The 20,481-nt window shown below is 40.3% G+C and overlaps 1 protein-coding gene and 1 non-coding gene across 2 annotated transcripts in view; both read left to right on the top strand.

The window, feature by feature from the left end:
* The window catches only part of LOC126235109 (homeobox protein Nkx-6.1-like), a 28,727-nt gene extending 8,348 nt beyond the window's left edge, over nucleotides 1–20,379 (top strand). The window contains exons 2-4 of the mRNA XM_049943844.1: nucleotides 1,872–1,909; nucleotides 2,335–2,604; nucleotides 20,233–20,379. Coding sequence (XP_049799801.1) covers nucleotides 1,872–1,909; nucleotides 2,335–2,604; nucleotides 20,233–20,379 — 455 coding nt within the window. The remainder of the gene's footprint in view (nucleotides 1–1,871; nucleotides 1,910–2,334; nucleotides 2,605–20,232) is intronic.
* Nucleotides 16,662–16,734, top strand: Trnaa-cgc (transfer RNA alanine (anticodon CGC)). Its single transcript has one exon. It is a non-coding gene; the product is annotated as a tRNA-Ala (tRNA).
* Nucleotides 20,380–20,481: the final 102 nt, after the last annotated feature.

Below are 20,481 nucleotides of genomic sequence, written 5' to 3' on the forward strand. Positions count from 1 at the left end.
AGCAGAGGGTATAGAAGGGCCACTCCACTCCCAGTCGCCCTCATTCTGTCGTCAGCCAGTGTAGTGCGAGGTCGATCGTCTTGCTCTCCCTCGTGTGCGTCAGTCTGCTCCTTTCTGGCATGCGTTTTAGCAGTTCAGGTCAAAAAATTAAATGTTACGCAGCAATATCAAACACCATCGGTAGTGCCAGCTGCGGTAAACGGCAGAGGTCGTTAGAGCACAATGGGGAATTATCTGGTAAGTATAGATTCAAACTGGTAACTGTAACTTTTCTCTTCCACTAAGAATTTCGTAGTATTGAATATATATCTTCTTCTTATTGTTTCATCGCATATCCACCAACAATAAAGCGTGGATGATACGAACCCTGTCGTGCAACAGCAGGCACAGTGGCAGCAGCTGCTGCATCAGCAGCGACAACAGCAGCAGCATCGGCAGCTTTGTAAGTATATATCCCATTTTTGTAGTACAGGTGAGACCAGGTAGTCTGTAGATAATTTCGAGAGAGATCAAAATCGATAACGGTAACTTTTTTTTCACTAAGAATTTCGTATTGAATACGTGTGTTATTGTTTCAACTGTAGAGAACAAGGGGTTATTCTTAGGAAATATGGTGCGAAATTGTGATTTAGTGTGTTTCAGTGCGCGATGCGCCAGCCTGACGGCAGAGGAGTGACGTAGGCTGGCCGGCGCGTTATGCAGGTGACAGTTTTGCAACGAGCGTCGGTATGTGCGTATGTGCGCGGCAGCCATCAACAGCCAGAACGCAGCATTAGCAGAACTACGCAGGCGCGGGCCGTGTGTGGCGCGGTTGCAGTAGCAAACTCATCGAGAACATTCTAATAAACACGGCGCCGCGTAACTGGCGGATTCAGCAGCGGTCTGCACTATTTAAGGGCATCAGAGGTGGGCGTCGGCATCGGTTCGACCGATTGGATGTTCAGTTGCTGTTACATCGTCGTCATCAGTGACACTGTCCCTGAGGACCAGCCGGCGGAGGGCATTGCCCGCTGCTGCACTGGCGATTCCCGGCGTCGTCACGAGCCGCAGCGTCTGCAGGAGGCGAGCTAGGATGGGCCGCATGCTGCTCACCTCCTACCACCTGCGCAGTCGCTGACCGAGCACGGCGTCGCGTTCCCCGGGCTGCGCGCATCAGCACGTCTCCACCACAACACGAGTGGTGGGGCTGAGCTACCAGAAAATGTATTGGAAGAACCAAATATAAAGGGGAAGATTGCTAAAAACAGCCACCTTCTTCTACCCAGCCATGCCCTACAACCCCGACCACGTCACCCACTTCGGTATTCCAATTACACAGCATATATCCAGCGGGTAACTGATGAAGCTGAGGGGCAACAGCAACAGCACAGCAGTGGAGCAGTGGTTGCAGCTGTACCAGCAACAGCAGCAACAGCAACAACTGTGGTTGCAACTGCAACAGCAACAACAGTGGCATCAGCTGCACCAGCAGCAACAGTGGCATGAACTGCAGCAACAGTAGCAATATCATCGTAAGAAAAATACATGTCTTTCATCGAAAATGTAATGTGTTGTGACCAAAGTGCCTCATGATGTTGTAGATGATTTAGAGGAACCAAAATCGATAAATGATACTTTTTCACTAAGAATTTCGTATTGGTGCAGTATAAGTCATGTGTATGTAGTTTCTTTCTAAAAAAAATCATAATTTACATAACATGTTGTCGCTGGTGTTGTTGTAGATGATTTCGAGGATAAGAAACAATAAAACGTTACTTCTTTCCTTTCAGAAAGAATTTCGTATTGTTGGAGTATATGCATCCATAGTACTCTGTCTACGTAATTAGATTTTATCATATATGTAATATGGTGTGTATTTTATGTTGTTGCAGATGATTTCCTGGCATACAAAGAAGAGGGACAGGGAGGGGTATGTGCTGGAGATAAACACTCATGTGCACTCATGTAAGTATACATTCTTAAAAAAGTTTTTTTTTGTTGTTGCCTGTAGTTCCTGTGTGTATATGATTTTATTATTAGATCATTACTGCGAGCGATATAGGGGAAATGAATCGATGGTCCCATCCCAACTCAGGCAAGGGCGAAATGCCACAGTGCGTGGAGGAGATGGAGAGAGACCTTTGTCGTCGTGAGGGGATGAGGGAAATGTTAAGGAGCCAGAGTGAAATAGGTTATACATACTCACTCTGCTTAAAAATAATCAGTATCCTTACTTTTCTTGCAGCAGCAGTAACAGCAGGCGATGTCTAGAATGTTGTACTTTTTTTTTTTCATTATTCTACAGTGGCTGCATCAGGGGAGTAATTCTCTCAATACTCCGTGGCTCAGGTATAGGGGGTGGCGGAGCCTATAACATCTAAACGAGGCCCTGGGCGCCATGCTTCATCAGCAAGAGCGCCGCTAGTCGCCGCGTGGGAAGCCGCCGCCGCCGCCGCCGCCGCCGCCGCCGCCACCTCCACCCCGTCACAGCACCGCTCTGGCGTCCATAGGCCACCCTCCATCAGGCTAGCAGGTCAGGGCTGCAGCAACCAGACTGCTTGCAGCTGCCCCAAATTCGCAGCATCTCCTCCTCCTCCACCGGCACGTTTTCCCCGATCACGTGAGGTACGGCACATACTCCTGTCCACCTCACCAAGTCCGTTGACTAGTAGTTATAGTATTAGTAATAGAGAAAATCGTATGGCTAGTGGCAGTTCCCTCTCCCATCCTTTTAGTGAAGGACGTTAGGTCAGTGAGACCATATCGCAGCTAGAACACTCGATGATAGCAGACGCCTTTGAGGACTGAATCTCGTTCATGAGGAACCCGGCAGGATGGTACCGTCACCCTGTTCGTTTTCTAAGGGCATGCCTTCCTGTCTAGGAAAAAGAATTCCTCAAAGTAGTCAATGATACGCGGTATCCCGTCATTAAATGCAGTGTGGTGCTCTGCATCGAACTGTCGCATCCCCCCAAAGTTGATTCTGGCGTTGAAGAGACAACTCTTCATTATCTTTGGGGGGGGGGGGGGGGGGGAATGGCGTGATAATGTGGAGCACCTCAATCGCCGAGTGGTTTCATAAATCCACCTTGAGTGCTATACTTTTCTGAGATTGAAGTCAGAGGGTCAGCTAGAGCATTCATCCAAATACTACACCTGTACATCCATACATATTTCTATGATTCGATAAATGGAGGGTCTAGCTATATCTAGCTCCTTAAAGATATAGCTAATAAGCATGTATGCATTAATGTCCAAAATGAAAAGGATCAGGCTTGTTTTGGATAGTCAATCCTGGCTTGTGAAAGAAATATTAAACAGAATCCAGAGTGCACATACCAATACAGTAGATACCTTGACATTCATAAGTGTTATAACTTTGATGGTATCGAGTTCCCCATCAAAATCCAGGACATACCTAAATTTGAGGCGCAGAATACCGAAATATCAGTTCATGTTTATGGCCTTGAGAAGAAAAGCAAGTCGGATGAGCAAGACAAGCACATTGTCATTGGCCTCCTCTATTTCTTAAAATGTGCTGGTGAGCATGAGCTGCATGTAAACATGCTGCTCTTCTCTGAAGGTGATAATTATCACTATGTTTGGATCAAGGACATGTCCTGACTCCTTTAATCCCAACTACCAACAGATTATCGTGTAAAGCATATTTGCTTAAGGTGCCTGTATTATTTCTCCTTAGACAAGTTATTAGTAGCGTATCTAGTAGACTGTGGTTCCAAGGCCCCGGTACGTGTTAATATGCCTACTGAGGAAAACAAATTCATAAAGTTTTAGATTGCTCACCACCAGGATCGATGCCTGTTTGTAGTGTACGCTGACTTTGAATGCCTCCTCGCTCCTGCGACCTGCTGTGATGGTGACCATACAGCCTCACTTACCACCTTTACAGAAAAACACGTACCATATGCAGCAGTGTACCAAATTGTATCATCCTATGATTCCAGTCTTAACCACCAGAAAACTTATGTTGGGGATAATCCTACTGTTTGACTGCTCACTGAGCTCGAAAATCTTCCACGGGAGGTTGATAAGCTTTACAGCAACAACGTTCCCACGACTAAATCAAAGAAGAACGAAGATTTGTATAATAACACGGTTGATTGTCATATTTGTGGCCTGCCATTAGACAGAAAAACAAAAACTCCTTATAGGGACCACTATCATCCAACGGGAACGTTCTGTGCTGCAGCTCACAACGCATGCATTTTGATGTACCAGCTACCGAGGCACAAACACGTTTTCTTTCACAATTTAAGCGGGTATGACGCTCATTTTCTAGTTGAGCACTTAGCTGATTTCGGTTTGGAGAAAGATCAGGTCAGTGTCCTAGTTGAGAGCGCCAAAAAACACATTTCATTCCCCAAACGAATGGCACCAAGAATTCTGTTCCACTTCCTTGATATGCTACGTCTTATGCAGGCGTCACTCCAGAAACTCATTGAAACTCTACCTCGGGAGGATATGCATATCGTTCAAGCTGCATTTCCCGATGAGGAAAAGTTCCAACTTGTGACTAGGAAGGGGGGTCTTCCCATAAGAGTATGTGGATAGTATGGCGAAACTCAACGAAACCAGGCTACCTAACATAACTGCATTCTCCAACAACCTTACAGGCGATAACATAACGGATGCAGAGTATGAGCATGCCGTGAATTTTTGGCGGGAGTTCTTGTCCATACAGACAAGCTGAGACATCACGAAATCTGCTACAACAACAACAAAAGAGACCGTTAACTATTTCCCCAGAAATTCAGAGATGGTACTGAAAAGTAATGGATGAGCTGTCCCATTAGGATCACTAGGGAGAATTCACCCTGTATTATTTTGGGAAGCATTGCAACATATTCCTATAGCCAGCCATCCATAGAGATGTGACGTCAGTTTAACACTGAAAACCTTTTAGTTGCGCCTGTGAGGGCTAGCCACTATGGAAACATCCCTGCCGGTGCTGGACCAGCAGCTATGCATCATCGCGTCAGCAACGGTGCCTAGCTGAACATGTGTTTCGAGAGGTATTTCTCAGGTGTCATGTATGAAAGAGATGCCATCGCCTCATCCTTGCGGGACGCGAACTGACACATGCATGTGGTTCAGCAGCTGACGGCCGCGTCATCGCTTCGTGGGGGCCACCTGTGCACCCTGACTGGGATGGCAGGCTCTACATGCTTCGTGATCGAAAGATTTTTAACTGTGTAATTTCTTGTGATGTGTGCTTCATGACTGTATTCCTTGCGCAATCGGAATAAAAAGAAGGGAGATCGATTTATTTTCTTCCTAAAAGACCTGCATCTTTCCAAACAATGGACAATGATGAGAAAGAGAAAAACAACAATCACAAACTGACTTTTTTACAAATAAGCAATATACCCTTGAATTTCCCTTCGTGAGACCCTTCCTCTCAACCAGTTTCCAAGTACAGGAAGGGAGTGGGAGAGGGGTGGGTGTGGTTGTGGGGCGCTCGATTTCTGAAAAAATTCTTTAAATAAATAAATAAACTATACTCCATACACTGCCTTGAATCCCCTAAATTGTTTAAATAAACAATATTCCACACATTGTCTAATTGTTTAAACAATATTCCATAAGCTGCAATCGATTTCCTGACAAATTCCTTAACTAAATAAATAAACTATATTCCTTACAGTACCATAAATAATATTTCATATGTTGTGTAAATTGTTTAAACAGTATTCCATACACTGCAATCAAATTCCCTCCAAATGACCGATCAACTGAGTATTTTTCCCGTCAATTTCCGGGAGGGGGTGTTTACCAGAGGGGGAGGGGGTTAATTAATTGATCAATTTAATTAAGTAGTCAATCAAATTGATGTGAGTGAGTGGGGCTATTCCAATAACTTAGACCTGAAAGTTTACTTGTAACAGCGAGGGGGAGGGGGTTGGTTGGAAGCTTCCTGAGGGGGGAAGAGGGAGGGGGTGGGGAACAATAGGTTAAGGACCTTTCAATCAAAAGGAAGGATCCTTTTAGCAGAACAATAGGTTGAGGACCTGTCGATCAAAGGAGAACAACAGGTTAAGTACCTGTCTATCAAAGGAGAAAAACAGTTTTGCCCCTGAGTTCATACCTGCCCCTGATGTAGGCAACCCACATTAACAAAATGCACCAGACCATAGCCTGTTCCCCTACTGATGGCTCGTTCATTGATCCTGGAGGGTGTAGACTCCACCATGATCGAGCACACAGTGCAGAATTGTGGCCACAGAAGACAAAGGACATGTGTCCAGCCAATGCAGACATGTCCATTGTTGTTATTATAATTGTTTAGTACATGTCTATTGCTGTGAACAAATGTATTTTGAATAACCACATGTATTTATTTACCGTCACCTGCATCAACATCTTGATATGTAACATATGTTTTTTTTTGCTATGTTCAGTTTCAACCCGTTTAACTGGAACAATTTTTTCAGGGTGTCCAGTGTACTCATGGCAGAGTCCAGGCGTTTTTTTGTATCACCATCTTCAATTAAAGGAGGAGAACTGTATACAAAGATAACTGATGGGAAATTTATATTTATACAGTAGATAAGCTATTTATGCAGAATGTGAAGGAGGGGATTGGCTGTAAAATAGAGCCTTGAGGCACCCCTTCTGTACTCCATTTAGAATATTAATTCACTGCATTTGATGAGATAGTTACCTTCTGTTTTCTGTTCTGCAGGTATGAGTAAGCCACTGCAGGGCATTGCCCTTCATCCCATATTTATGTAATTTTTAGATAAGCAAGGAATGTTTTATGAATCCAAGGCTTTTATAAGATCACAGAAGATCCTGAACTCAGAGATAATTAGGAGGTCAGAACAGAATAAGCTCCTTGAAGATAACCAGCGTGGTTTCCAAAAACATCAGTAATGTGAAAAACAGTTCGTACTTTACTCAGGTGAAATCCTGATATGAATGGATCTGCTGCTACCTCTATGTTCTGCAAACCATCGTGAGGTGCACGCAGAGGGTATAGCCCACTTTACCTGTTATTAGGATTTCTTCCTGTTCCATTCACGTAAGGAGCACAGGAACAAAGAATCTTTGAATGCCTCAGTGTGTGCAGTAATTTTTCTAATCTTAACTTCACGATCCCTATGTGAGTGATACATAGGAAGCTGTAGTATATTCCTACAGTAATCATTGAAATCTGGCTCTTGAATATTGGTTATTAACTTTCTTGGGATAGTTTTCGCCTATCTTCACGAGTACAGTTCAGTTCCTTCAGTATTACTACGACACTCACACATGGGTTATAAAAAGCTGTGACCATTTGGGCTGCTGTTCTCTGAATATGTTCAATACCCCTGTTACTCTTGTCTGGTATAGGTCCCACAAACTTGAGCAATATTCTGTAAATGGTCACACAAGTAACTTGTAAACAAACTCCTCTGTAGATAGTTTGCACTTCCCCTGTATTCCACCAATAAACCTAAGTCTACCATCTCGTTTACATCCAACTGAACCTATGTGATCATTCCATTTCATATCCATACAAAGTGTAGCACCTAAGTATTTGCATGAGTTGGCTGATTCCAACAGTGACTCATTGATATTATAATCGTAGGATACTATTTTTTGTTTTGTTTTGTGAAGTGCAAAATTTTGTATTTCTGAACATTTAGAGCAAGTTGCCAATCTAGTGGCTAGCGTTGCTGCCTCTGGTTCACAGGGTCCCGGGTTCGATTCCCGCGCAGGTTGGGGATTTTTCTCCACATAAGGACTGGGTGTTTGTGTTGTCCTCATCATCTTATCATCATTCGGGGAGAACTGAGACAGGAAATGGAAAGATTTAGACCCTGTATGCGAGCTGAAGTCGATGATTTTGAGCGCCTCACCAACCAAGATCTAACTGAATATTTATGCAGCTTCTTTCAGATAGTAATTCCTTGTAGATAACTGCATTATCTGTAAAACAGCCTGATTTTACTATTAATTTGTCTGCAAGATCATTGAAAAACAATATGAACAGCAAGGGTTCCAACACACTTTCCTGGGGCACACCCAGAGTTGCTTCTACAACTGTTGTTGTCTCTCCATCCAAGATAACATATTGCATCCTCCCTACCAACAAAGTTCTCAGTTCAGTCACAAATTTCAGTTGATACCCCAAATGACTGTAGTTTTGACAATAAGAGTAGGCATGGTACTGAGACAAATACTTTTCAGAAATCAAGAACTGCAGCATCTACCTGATTGTCTTGATCCAAAGCTTTCCATGTGTCATGCGAGAAAAGTGTGTGTTGAGTTTCACATGATCAATGTTTTCGAAATCCATGCTGTTTGGAATTGAGGAGGTCATTCTGTTCAAGATACCTCAATATGTTTGAGCTTAGAATATGTTCTAAGATTCTACAACAAATCGATGTCAAGGATATTGAATGGTAGTTTTGTGGACTACTTCCACTACCCTTCTTGTACACAGGTGTGACATGCGCTTTTTCCCAATAACTGGGGCATGGTTTATCGTTCAATGAATCTGTGCTAGATTATACTGAGAAGAGGGGCTAACTAAGCCACGAATTCAGTATAAAATCTGAAAGGCATTCCATTGGGCCATGAAGCTTTGTTCGATTTTAACGGTTTCAGCAGTTTCTCAACACTGCTGACACTAATACTTATTTCATTCATCTTTTCAGTGATACAAGGATTAAATTATGGCAATTCTCCTGGGTTTTCGTTTGTAAAGGAACATTTGAAAACGAAGTTAAGCATTTCAGTTTTTGCTTTGTTACCCTTAGTTTCAGTTCCTATCTCATTCACTAGGGACTGGATACTAACTTTGGTGTCACTAACAGCCTTTACCGTATATGACCAAAACTTGTTTGGGATTTCTGAAAGATCATTTGACAATATTCTGCTACAGTAGTCATTGAAGGCATCAAGCATTACTGTCTTGACAGCCAAATGTGTTTAATTCAGCATTTCTCTGTCTATAGCCTACGCTTTGTTTTACACCTATTATACAGTAATATCTGTTTCTTTAGAAGTATCTTTACAGTTACTGTATACCATGGTGGTCCCCTCCCATTACAAACTGTTCTGCAGGGTATCTATTATCCCGTGTGCTGTCAACTATTCATTTAGACTTGAGCCAGAGTTTCTATACATGCTACTGACCTGAGCTGAAAGTTTCAAGTTCCTGTTTGAGATATGACACTACTGATTTTTTATCTAGTTTGCTTAACATATATATCTTTTCGCTTGTTTTAGTTGTCCTTTGTACTTTGGTAATCATGGTTGCCACAACCGTGTCATGGTCACTGATACCAGTTTTGATGTGGACATTCTCAAAGAGGTCAGGTTCATTTGTTGTCCTTAGATTCAACATATTTCCTCATGAGTGGGCTTCCTAACTATCTGTTCTAGGTAGTTTTCAGAGAAGGAATTGGGTAAAGTTTCGCAGGATGTCTTATTGCACGCATCACTAACAAACCTATAATATCCCAGTTAACTGTTGGATGATTTAAGTCTCCACTGATGATTACAGTATGATTGGGGAACTTAACGAACAAGTATATTGAGGTTTTCTCTAAAGTTTTCAGTTGCATTAGGAGATGAGTCTGCTGGGTGATAGAAGGATCCAATAATTATTTAATGCCCACACCTGATACTGAGTGTTGCCCACACAATCTAAGATGCAGCTTCAATTTATGTCTCAGTTGATTTGTGTTTATTGTCTGCTGCAACAAACACACCACCTCCATTTCCTATTTGCCTATCCTTTCGATATTCACTCAAGTTTTCCCCAGAAATTTCACTGATATCAATTTCAGGTTTCAATGAGCTTCTTTGGCTAGTATTCGTGAGCTTCACTACCTTTCATGAGCACTTCAAACTCTGGCACTTTGTTGTGAATGCTTTGGCAGTTTATCATTATGATTTTAATACTCTCGCTTATGAGAGGCATTTCTTTCGCTCTTACACAGATACTTCGAGGTTTCCTACAGCCATCGTTATGTGGATTGGATGGGGAGTCGCCTAATCTAAAAAAGTCCTTGTGTGTACCCCACACGTAGACAGATACCTGAGTAGCAGCCTCTGATGTTTAGTGCACATCTGACCCATTTAGGAGGACCCTATGGCGCAAGACCAGGAAGTCGCAACCTAGCTTGTCACAAAATTTCCGAAGTCTCTTGTTCAGTTCTTCCACTTGGCTCAGCACCAAAGGACCATGATCAGTTCTGGAGACAATGCTGCAAATTGTGAGTTTTGTTGAAACGCCAGGTGCAAAGCTGGTCTTCTCAACCTTCCTTGCCAGTCGCTGGAGTCACCCAGGAATGACCTTGGAGACCACACACCATGCACCACAGTCCGCAGATCGGTATACCCTGTTCCCTTAATGACTGCTGCAATAGCGTCTTCAACCTGTTGAATGGGAACCCCAGAGATACACTCTGAGTGCACCTGGTCTCCTTTCCTTCCCCTTGCTGCCATTTCCCTAACAGGTACCATTAGTTTCCATAACTTTGAGCTGGCGATGATTAATAGGCCCCAATCCTTTTGCATTTACCTCCTTCTGACACCGGGAAAAACAGCTTTTCCCAAACGAGGTGAAGTAAGTCCACTGGCTCAGTTTCAGTTTCAGTGAATGACAGCACCTCAGACTTGTTGGTTAGAGGAATTAGTACATCACCCTGAGTCCTCTTGGAACCCTATCCACCCTGTACATGACGCCTAGATATACCATTGACGCGCCACTCGCAGTCATGCGGACGGGTAATGGCAGATCCTGTACTTTCTACAGAGGAGACAGGATCCAATAGAAAGGATAGCACTTGAGGTACCTCTTGGATCTCTGGATCTCTTTTATCATACCGCATCGCAGCAGCTGCCAATCGTTTGACAGTAGTCATGGGGATTGCCAGCTGCTTATGAATGTCAACCAACTCATCCCGTGTTCCACAACAGTATTCACAGTGAGGCTGTATTTTGGTTTGCGCAGTGTATTACAAGGCAGTGAACAAATAACTTTAAATTAAGTACACTGGTTGTCTTTTAATTTGTTGAGTTAAAAAGTTGATAATTTCCTGTAAGAATTGAAGCAAATACACAAAGCGAAATTTCTATTAACGCAACACAAATACCTGTGGCAAAAACTACTAGTTTCCTAAAACGTTTTGGGTTGATTATAGTTTTTAGCAAACTCGAAAACAGAGTTGATTTACGATAAACGTAGATAATATATGGAGCTACTCCTCTCTACGGGAAAACTAGATACATCACAATATGTTAATTAGAATTCTGCTACAGAAACTAAATCACAAACGCCGATTTTCTATAATTGCTCATGGATTACGCAAAGGACAATGGCAGCTTCCGAAACTCACGTTTATTTTCTTTCATATAGAATGAATTTCAGGGGTGATGTATTGTGTGGCAGAACTGTGATCCACAAACGCTGATTTGTTACGAAGTGAATTACTTATCAAAAATACTTGTACCGGTAATTTATAAAACCATAGTTTTGTAAGCGTTCGAAAATTCTCAAAATAACCCATTTCTCACGTAATTGCGCAATGAAATTAGAGAACGATTGTGCTGAACGAGGACAGGTCTGCTGTTCTCACACATTTTAAAGGAATACAATAAGCTAAAGCATAGAATTGACAAGAACAGTATGAACTTATTGTGTTCGAAAATTCACGGTGTCTCACAATACAAACGGCTATTGATACATTCAGTAAAAGATTACGCAGAAACGACATGAACAGTAAAATTTGGGAAACTAGAACTTCAAATCGGCACACGATCTTGTATACGCGGTCTCACGCAAAGGCAAATTCCTAAGTCGTCTTTTACACATAAATAAACGTGCGTGTTGCACGCATTTTTCACTTAGTTGATACGGCACACGATCTTGTATACGCGGTCTCACGCAAAGGCAAATTCCTAAGTCATCTTTTACACATAAATAAACGTGCGTGTTGCACGCATTTTTCACTTAGTTGATACTGTGCATGCTTCTATACTGGCGAGCCGAAGAAGAACACTACAGCGTGAGTTTATCTCGATCAAAATTCGATATTCAGTTTGATGTTATAGGACAGCAACGATTACTAACAACAGTACTATTATATGGAGTATCAAACAGAATTTGTGACTAGACCAAGGTTTCTGGTAGGTAGGACACAGCATGTAATGTTGAATGGCTTAACAACAACAAATTTGTTGATACCTTTGTTGTTATGAACATGCTTTTTGCAGGTGATGGAGTTGTACGTAACGAAGTACTGTCTGCAGAAAAAGCGGTATAAATATTCAGTCACATCGTTATAAGATTTCAAAGAGGTGCAAACATTAGCAGCTTGCTTAAATGTTCAGAAATGTAAAATCGTGCACTTCTCAAAAAGTGGTAATGTGGTATCCTATGACTACAGAAGCAATGAATCACAATTGGAGTTTAGATTAGATTAGATTTACTATCATTCCAATTGATCCGTACTGAGGGGGTCCTCCAGGATTTAGAACATGTCAGAAAAACAACAATACATGACAAATATTTACAACTCAAACAAATAAGCTAATGTACCATTCCACAGGTCCCAAGCGGCATGGTCGTTCAAATGGCTCTGAGCACTATGGGACTCAACATCTTAGGTCATAAGTCCCCTAGAACTTAGAACTACTTAAACCTAACTAACCTAAGGACATCACACACACCCATGCCCGAGGCAGGATTCGAACCTGCGACCGTAGCAGTCCCGCGGTGGCATGGTCGTCATTTTTTAATGAACGCTATATGAAAGAATCATTTTACAAATACTAATGAATTGAATTTAAAATAAAAAAGTTTTTTATTTATTTATAAGGTAATAAACGTGTAATACAACTACTAAATACTTATTTACAATGAACACATTGCTACACTGAACTGGTGCAGAAGTTAGATCGTACTTACACACGCCGCCAATAAATCCTTTGGGCTTCTCTTAGACCGAATTTCATTGGTTGTTAAGCTTTTTATGGCTGCTGGCAAGTTATTAAAAATGTGTCTTCCTGAATAATGCACACCTTTTTGTACAAGACTAAGTGACTTTAAATCCTTGTGAAGATTATTCTTATTTATAGTATTGATTCCATGAATTGAGCTGTTGGTTTGAAAAACTGATATATTTTCAATGACAAATTTCATTATGGAATAAATATATTGGGAAGCAGTAGTTAGTATCCCTCGTTCCCTAAACAGGCTTCTGCAAGATGTTCTTGAGTTCACACAACATATAACTCTTACTGCACGTTTTTGTGCTCGGAAAACTTAAGCTTGGCTTGATGAATTGCCACGAAAAATAATCCCATATGACATTATGGAATGAAAGTAAGCATAGTATGCCAGCTTTTTCATTTTTATATCCCCTATGTCTGACACAATTAGCATTGCAAATAGAGATTTGTTAAGATGCTTCAGCAGTTCTGTGGGGTGCTCCTCCCAGTTGAATTTATTATCAAACTGTAATCCCAAGAATTTATCACTGTCCACTTCTTCTATCTGCCTGTCATCGTATGTTAGGCATATACTCGTGGGACACCCCTTACAATTTCTGAACTGCATGTAGTGTGTTTTTTCAAAGTTTAGTGACAAAGAATTGGCTAGGAACCAGTGATTAATGTCCACAAATATTTTATTAGCTGACCTTTCTAAGACTACACTTGATTTGCTATTTATTGCAATGTTGGTATCATCAGCATACAAAACGAACTTGGCTTCTGGTAATGTTACTGATGAAAGGTCATTGATATACACAGGAAAAAAGTAAGAGCCCTTAAATGGAACCTTGTGAGACCCCCACATGTAATTAGTTCCCAGTTGGATGATGCCTGATAGCTTGATACATGTCTCTTTCGTAATAACACTCTATGTTTCCTGCCATAGATATAAGATTTGAACCATTTTGCAGCATTTCCTGTTACACTATAATATTCTAATTTGCTTAAAAGGATATTGTGATTTACACAGTCAAATGCCTTTGACAGATCACAAAATATACCAGTTGCCTGCAATTTTTTGTCAATGAATTAAGCACATTTTCGCTGTAACTGTAAATAGCCCTCTCAACATCAGAACCCTTTAGAAATCCGAAACAGTGACTTTGACAGTACGTTCTTTGAGGTAAGATGTTTATAAAGCCAATTGTACATTACTTTTTCTAAAATTTTTGAGAATGCTGGCAGAAGTGAAATTGGACGGAAATTTGATGCTATTTCTTTATCTCCCTTCTTAAACAGTGGCTTAACTTCAGCATATTTCAACCATTCAGGAAATATTCCACTGATAAATGTCTGGTAACACAGATAGCTTAATATGTTACTCAACTCAGAATCACATTCTTTAAGTAACTTTGTTGATATTTCACCATACCCACTAAATGTTTTTGATTTTAATGATTTTATGGTGGATATTATTTCTGCTGGGGTAGTGAGGGTCAAATTCATATTATGGAAGTTACTTGAAATGTCTGGTCTGAGGTATCCCCTAGCAGCATCTACAGAACCTGACAACCCCATCTTTTCAGTAACAATTATAAAATGTTTGTTAAAAAGTTCTGCAACACTGTACACGTCTGTCACCAATGTATCATTTACTCTTAATGCTATTTGTCCCTCTTCATGTCTGGTTCTACTGGTCTCCTCCTCCATATAGTCTTTATTTTGTTATCTGATATGACTATCTTTTCCTTATAATGTATTTACTTTGATGTCCGTATTACAGTCTTTAATATTTTGCAGTATTTCTTGTAATGTGAGTCAGTTGGCCCATACAAATACTTGAGTATACCAACTTGTAACTGAATGATCACACATAGGCTTAGTCGTAAAGCAGATGGAAGACTTCAGTCCATTGGCAAGACATTTTACAATGTGTGTGAGACACATACCATGTAGGACAAAAAAGGGATATTGAATGTATACAGGGAAGGGCAGTGGAAATTGTCACAGATTTGTTTAATTCACAGTAGAGCATTACGTAAATGTAGAGTATCCAGAATTGCAAAGCTCTTGAAGGTAGACACAAATTAACCCAAGAAAGCCTACTTACTAAAGTTCATGAGCTAGTATTTAGTGAAGAACACAGACATATTCTTCAGTCCCCTGTGTAATGCTCCCATAGCAACCGTGCAAACAATATTAGACTAGTTACGGTCCATGTAGAGATATTTAAGAAATAATTCTTGCACGTTTCATGTGCAACTGGAGTGGAAAGAAATCGTGTAACCATTTGCAGTACCCTCTGCCATGACTTCATAGCGTTTTGCAGAGTATGTATATGGATGTGGAATGATCACATGTATGTAGATGTAGAATGATCACATGTTTGATGATTCGTGGGAGAGCATCACATAGACACTGAAAAACCTAGAGTGGCAGGCACTGCACTTCAAAACAGATGGCAAATGACACATGCAATAATATTGAAGTTTGAAGAATAGTATTAAGACACAAGTCTAGCAATATTCTATAACATTCTACATGCCACTGATGCAGAAACCGCGAGAACACGTTTGGACTAATAGTAGTGCGCACAAAGACATTTAAGCAATCATTTACTTGCTCCATACTAGAATTAAATGTGAGGAAACATTATTGTGTGGTACAGTGGGAAGCATCATCTGCCATGCACTATACTGTGTTCCTTGAGTCTGGATGTTGATCGGAAGTTAAACCCTAAACTTCCCTTCTATTTTGAGACTGTGGAGCCTACTCTTATTCGTCTGTGGTGTTATTTTCTCACCTTGGTTAACTGATAGCTAGTTATGAAGATGATTCTGAACCAGGGTGGCAACTCATATGATACCAAAGGGACCATACGATAATTTGAGTGCTCGTGCAATGTATGATAGTACATTGTTCGACACTGGCTAAATATACGAGAATTTTGCTGTCTTGCTTGTCACACTGAAATGAAACGAATATAAATAATTCTGACAACACACAGGCCAGAGATAACATTCAAACCATGCACTGCAATAACAGAGTCAAACAGACCTAAGGCAATAACAATCGCTGTCAGTCCTGTCTAGTCACGCCTTTCGTTAGTGCATTTACACTTTCTGTCTGATTACTATGGGTACTGACAGTTTAAAATTAGGACTGAACTATTGTTTACCAAAAATGTGGCTCCAGAAGCGAGAATGATGAGAAAATAGGTAATGGAAGAACTTGTGAAAGTCGGCATTGAGACACACCAGAGTTGAATTTGTATCTGTCCTGAGACGCCATGACCGGCCTCATTTGAACTCTTATATTGGGAGAGTTAATTTGGAGTTGGAATGGCTGCTTGGGTCGGGTGTGGGGGCTCATATTGGTGAGGTTCCTGTTGATTATCTCAGTAGGTGGCATGGCCTACATCTCAACAGGAAAGGGAAGTGTAAACTGGCTGGGGTAATAGCAGGAAATTTAAGGGGGGGAGGCACTGCTACGAATGGTAAAATACCAGTGGTTACAGGTGTTGGAGCAGCACCTTTTTTAGGATAGGTAAGACAGAAAGATGTCAAGTTCTACGAGAGGACAGGATTGAAACAAATCTTCAGTTTAGGAAAGAAATTAAACAGCACAATTCTAGCACATTGGATCACCAATCACAGCAGTCAATTATAAATTTTCACCAATCACCAGAAATTTTATCTCCACCAAGTTGTATCTCAGTCCTAGATATACCGAGCGAGGTGGTGCAGTGGTTAGCACACTGGACTCGCATTCGGGAGGACGACGGTTCAATCCCGTCTCCGGCCATCATGATTTAGGTTTTCTGTGATTTCCCTAAATCGCTTCAGGCAAATGCCGGGATGGTTCCTTTGAAAGGGCACGGCTGATTTCCTTCCCCATCCTTCCCTCACCCGAGCTTGCGCTCCGTCTCTAATGACCTCGTTGTCGACGGGACGTTAAACACTAATGTCCTCCTCCAGTCCTAGGTAATTGCATTGATGAATTAAAGTCACGCAACCCAGTTGACATAATCTGCCTCTCTGAACACCATGTGATCACTGGTATAGTAACTAGGCCTAAGCACAATGAGAAACTCAGACAGGAGAGTACTGCAAATGTTAGAATATGGAAAATTTCTCATAAAAGTATAATTAAAAATAATGTAAGTATATTTCATCAAAATATTGGGAGTTTAAAGAATAAAATAGATGAGTTTGTGGTTTGTTTAGAATATTTAGAAGCTGAGGATGAAATAGGTATACTATGCCTGTCTGAGCATCACATTGTTACTGATATAGATAAGGTAAATGTAAGTGGATATAAACTCTCTGCACATGTAATTAGAGAAAATATGGAGAAAGGAGGAGTTGCCATATATGTCAAAAGTTATCATTGTGCAAAGAGTATAGAAACAGAAAAGTTTTATGTAGAGAAACATATAGAAGCATGTGCCTGTGAGCTTAAATTAAATAAAGGCACATTTATAATTGTAACTGTATATAGGTCCCCATCGGGAAATTTTCATCTATTTCTGAAAAATTTGGACTCCTTGTTAAATATACTTGTAAGAAACCATGTAACAAACCATGGCGTACTAAGGGTATAAAAATATCTTGTAACCGGAAAAGGGAAATGTATCTGACAGCAAGAAAGAGTAGTGACCAAGAAACTATCAAACATTATAAAACCTACTGTGCTATATTAAGAAAAGTTATTAAAAAATCCAGAAGTACGTGTATCATGTCTGAAATCAGCAACTCTGATAATAAAATTAAAACAATTTGGAAAATTATTAAAAGAGAAACAGGTCAACCAAGAGCACAGGAAGACAGTATTACCATCAAATTGAATGAAAACTTTATGAACAAAAAGTCAGAAGTTGAAAATATTTTTAATAATCATTTTCTAAATGTTGTGGATATAGTAAGATCCAGGTGTTCATTAGAAGATGCTAGGATGTTAATGGAAGAGGCCATACCTATGCAATTTGATACAATTGAAATCTCACCCACTTCTCCCTCTGAAGTTCGGAAAATAATAAATTTGCTTAAAAGCAAAAACTCACATGGAATTGATGGCATTTCCAGCAAAATACTAAAAACTTGTTCTCAACAGATAAATAAAATTCTCAGCCACCTGTGTAATAGCTCTCTGGAACAGGGCATTTTCCCTGATAGACTGAAATATGCTATTGTTATACCTTTGCATAAAAAAGGGGATAGATCTGATGTCAACAATTACCGTCCAATCTCCCTTCTAACAGCTTTATCCAAAAATTTTGAGAAAGTGATGTATTCAAGAGTAGCTTCACATATCTGTAAAAATGAAGTACTAACATAATGTCAGTTTGGTTTCCAGAAACGTTTTTCAACAGAAAATGCCATATATGCTTTCACCAATCAAATTTTGAATGATCTGGATAACTGACACCACCCTTTGGGATTTTTTGTGATCTCTCAAAAGCTTTTGATTGTGTAAATCATGAAATTCTGCTAGACAAGCTCAAGTATTGTGGCATGAGTGGGACAGTGCACAAATGGTTTAATTCATACCTAACTGGAAGAGTGCAGAAAGTTGAAATAAGCAGTTGTCATAATATGCAAATATCAGCACGTTCCTCCAACTGGGGAACTATCAAGAATAGGGTTCCACAAGGGTCGTTCTTGGGTGCTTTGTTGTTCTTAATATATATTAATGACTTGCCATTCTATATTCATGAAGAGGCAAAGTTAGTTCTCTTTGCTGATGATACAAGTATAGTAATCACACCTGACAAACAAGAATTAACTGATGAAATTGTCAATAATATCTTTCACAAGATTACTAAGTGGTTCCTTGTAAATTGACTCTCACAGAATTTTGATAAGACAGTACATACAGTTCCGTACAGTAAATGGTATGACGCCATTAATAAATATAGACCTTAATCAGAAGCATACAGCTAATATAGAATATCCAAAATTTTTAGGTGTGTCCATTGATGAGAGATTAAATTGGATGAAACACATTGATGATCTGCTGAAACGTTTGAGTTCAGCTACTTATGCAATAAGGATCATTGCAAATTTTGGTGATAAACATCTTAGTAAATTAGCTTACTACGCCTATTTTCACTCATTGCTTGCATATGGCATCATATTTTGGGGTAATTCATCACTGAGGAATAAAGTATTTATTGCCCAAAAGCGTGTAATCAGAATAATAGCTGGAGTCCACCTAAGATCATCCTGCAGACATTTATTTAAGGATCTAGGGATATTCACAGTAGCTTCTCAGTGTATATACTCTCTTATGAAATATTTTATTAACAACCAAACACAATTCAAAAGTAATAGCAGTGTGCATAACTACAATACTAGGAGAAAGGATGATCTTCACTATTCAAGATTAAATCTAACTTTGGCACAGAAAGGGGTGAATTATACTGCCACTAAAGTCTTTGGTCACTTACCAAATAGTATCAAAAGTCTGACAGATAACCAACAAGTATTTAAGAAGAAATTAAAAGAATTTCTGAATTACAACTCCTTCTACTCCATAGAGGAATTTTTAGATATAAATTCAGAAAAAAAGAAAAAAATATTAAAAAAATTAAAAAAAAAGTTGTTATATTAACTTATTTATGTTTTTAAATTAACTTAATTATGTCATGAATTGGAAAATTTGACTCGTTCCACATCATTACGAAACATCGTATTCATGATCCATGGAACTAGTATTAATCTAATCTAATCTAATCCATAAAAAAAGGAATTAATGAGTGGCAAAAATTAAACATAACTGTTGTACAGACGTAAGTACCAAAAAGAATGGCAAAAGAATCCAAAATTCCATGGGTGGATTAGACCCATTAAAGACAATGACTTGCGTGCACAGCGTGTGTTGTCCAAATCTGTTTTAACAGCAAAACTGTCGGCGATCAAAAGCTATGCAAAAGGTATGAAGCGCCAAAAACTTTGTGGAAGGATTCCCTATCAGATGACAGGGAATGTCCCAATAATGAAGTTGGATGGGTTGATCATATAAATGATATATTTACAAAAGATGATTCAATGACACATCCACATTCGATCATGGCACCAAATGCACTGAAGTCATTCCTCAGTCCACAGATATACCTCTCTTCACTCGCCAGTAATGCGTATCACTATCGATATCGGCACAGAGCCCCACGGAGTCCCCCTCCCGCCCCAGCCCGCCACTATAGTGCAAAGCATTAAAGGGAAGATGTGAAATGCATCATTTAGTTGGACTGGTATGCACATGAGTGCGTGACCATTTGTGCCATGGCTGGCTATATTGCAGGGCATAGCTGGACCATTTTTTGGAGATGTGACATACAGTACTGTTGGTGTAGAGCTGGTAGGGGAGTGGCTGGTGTGGAAGGTACCTGGTGCGTCCATACCTCGATATTGGTGGCTCTTCTGGAGGTACTGGGAGCAGTGGCAGTAGGGGCATCTCTGTGGTGGAGTCCCCTTCGTCTTGAGGTGGGAGTGAAAGCGACGATTGTGAGGGAATCCTCAGGCATGCGAAGGTGAGGAAACCATCTGATGA

The sequence above is a fragment of the Schistocerca nitens genome, chromosome 2 (genome assembly GCF_023898315.1).
Source record: "Schistocerca nitens isolate TAMUIC-IGC-003100 chromosome 2, iqSchNite1.1, whole genome shotgun sequence".
In the NCBI taxonomy this organism is placed as follows: Eukaryota; Metazoa; Arthropoda; class Insecta; order Orthoptera; family Acrididae; genus Schistocerca; species Schistocerca nitens.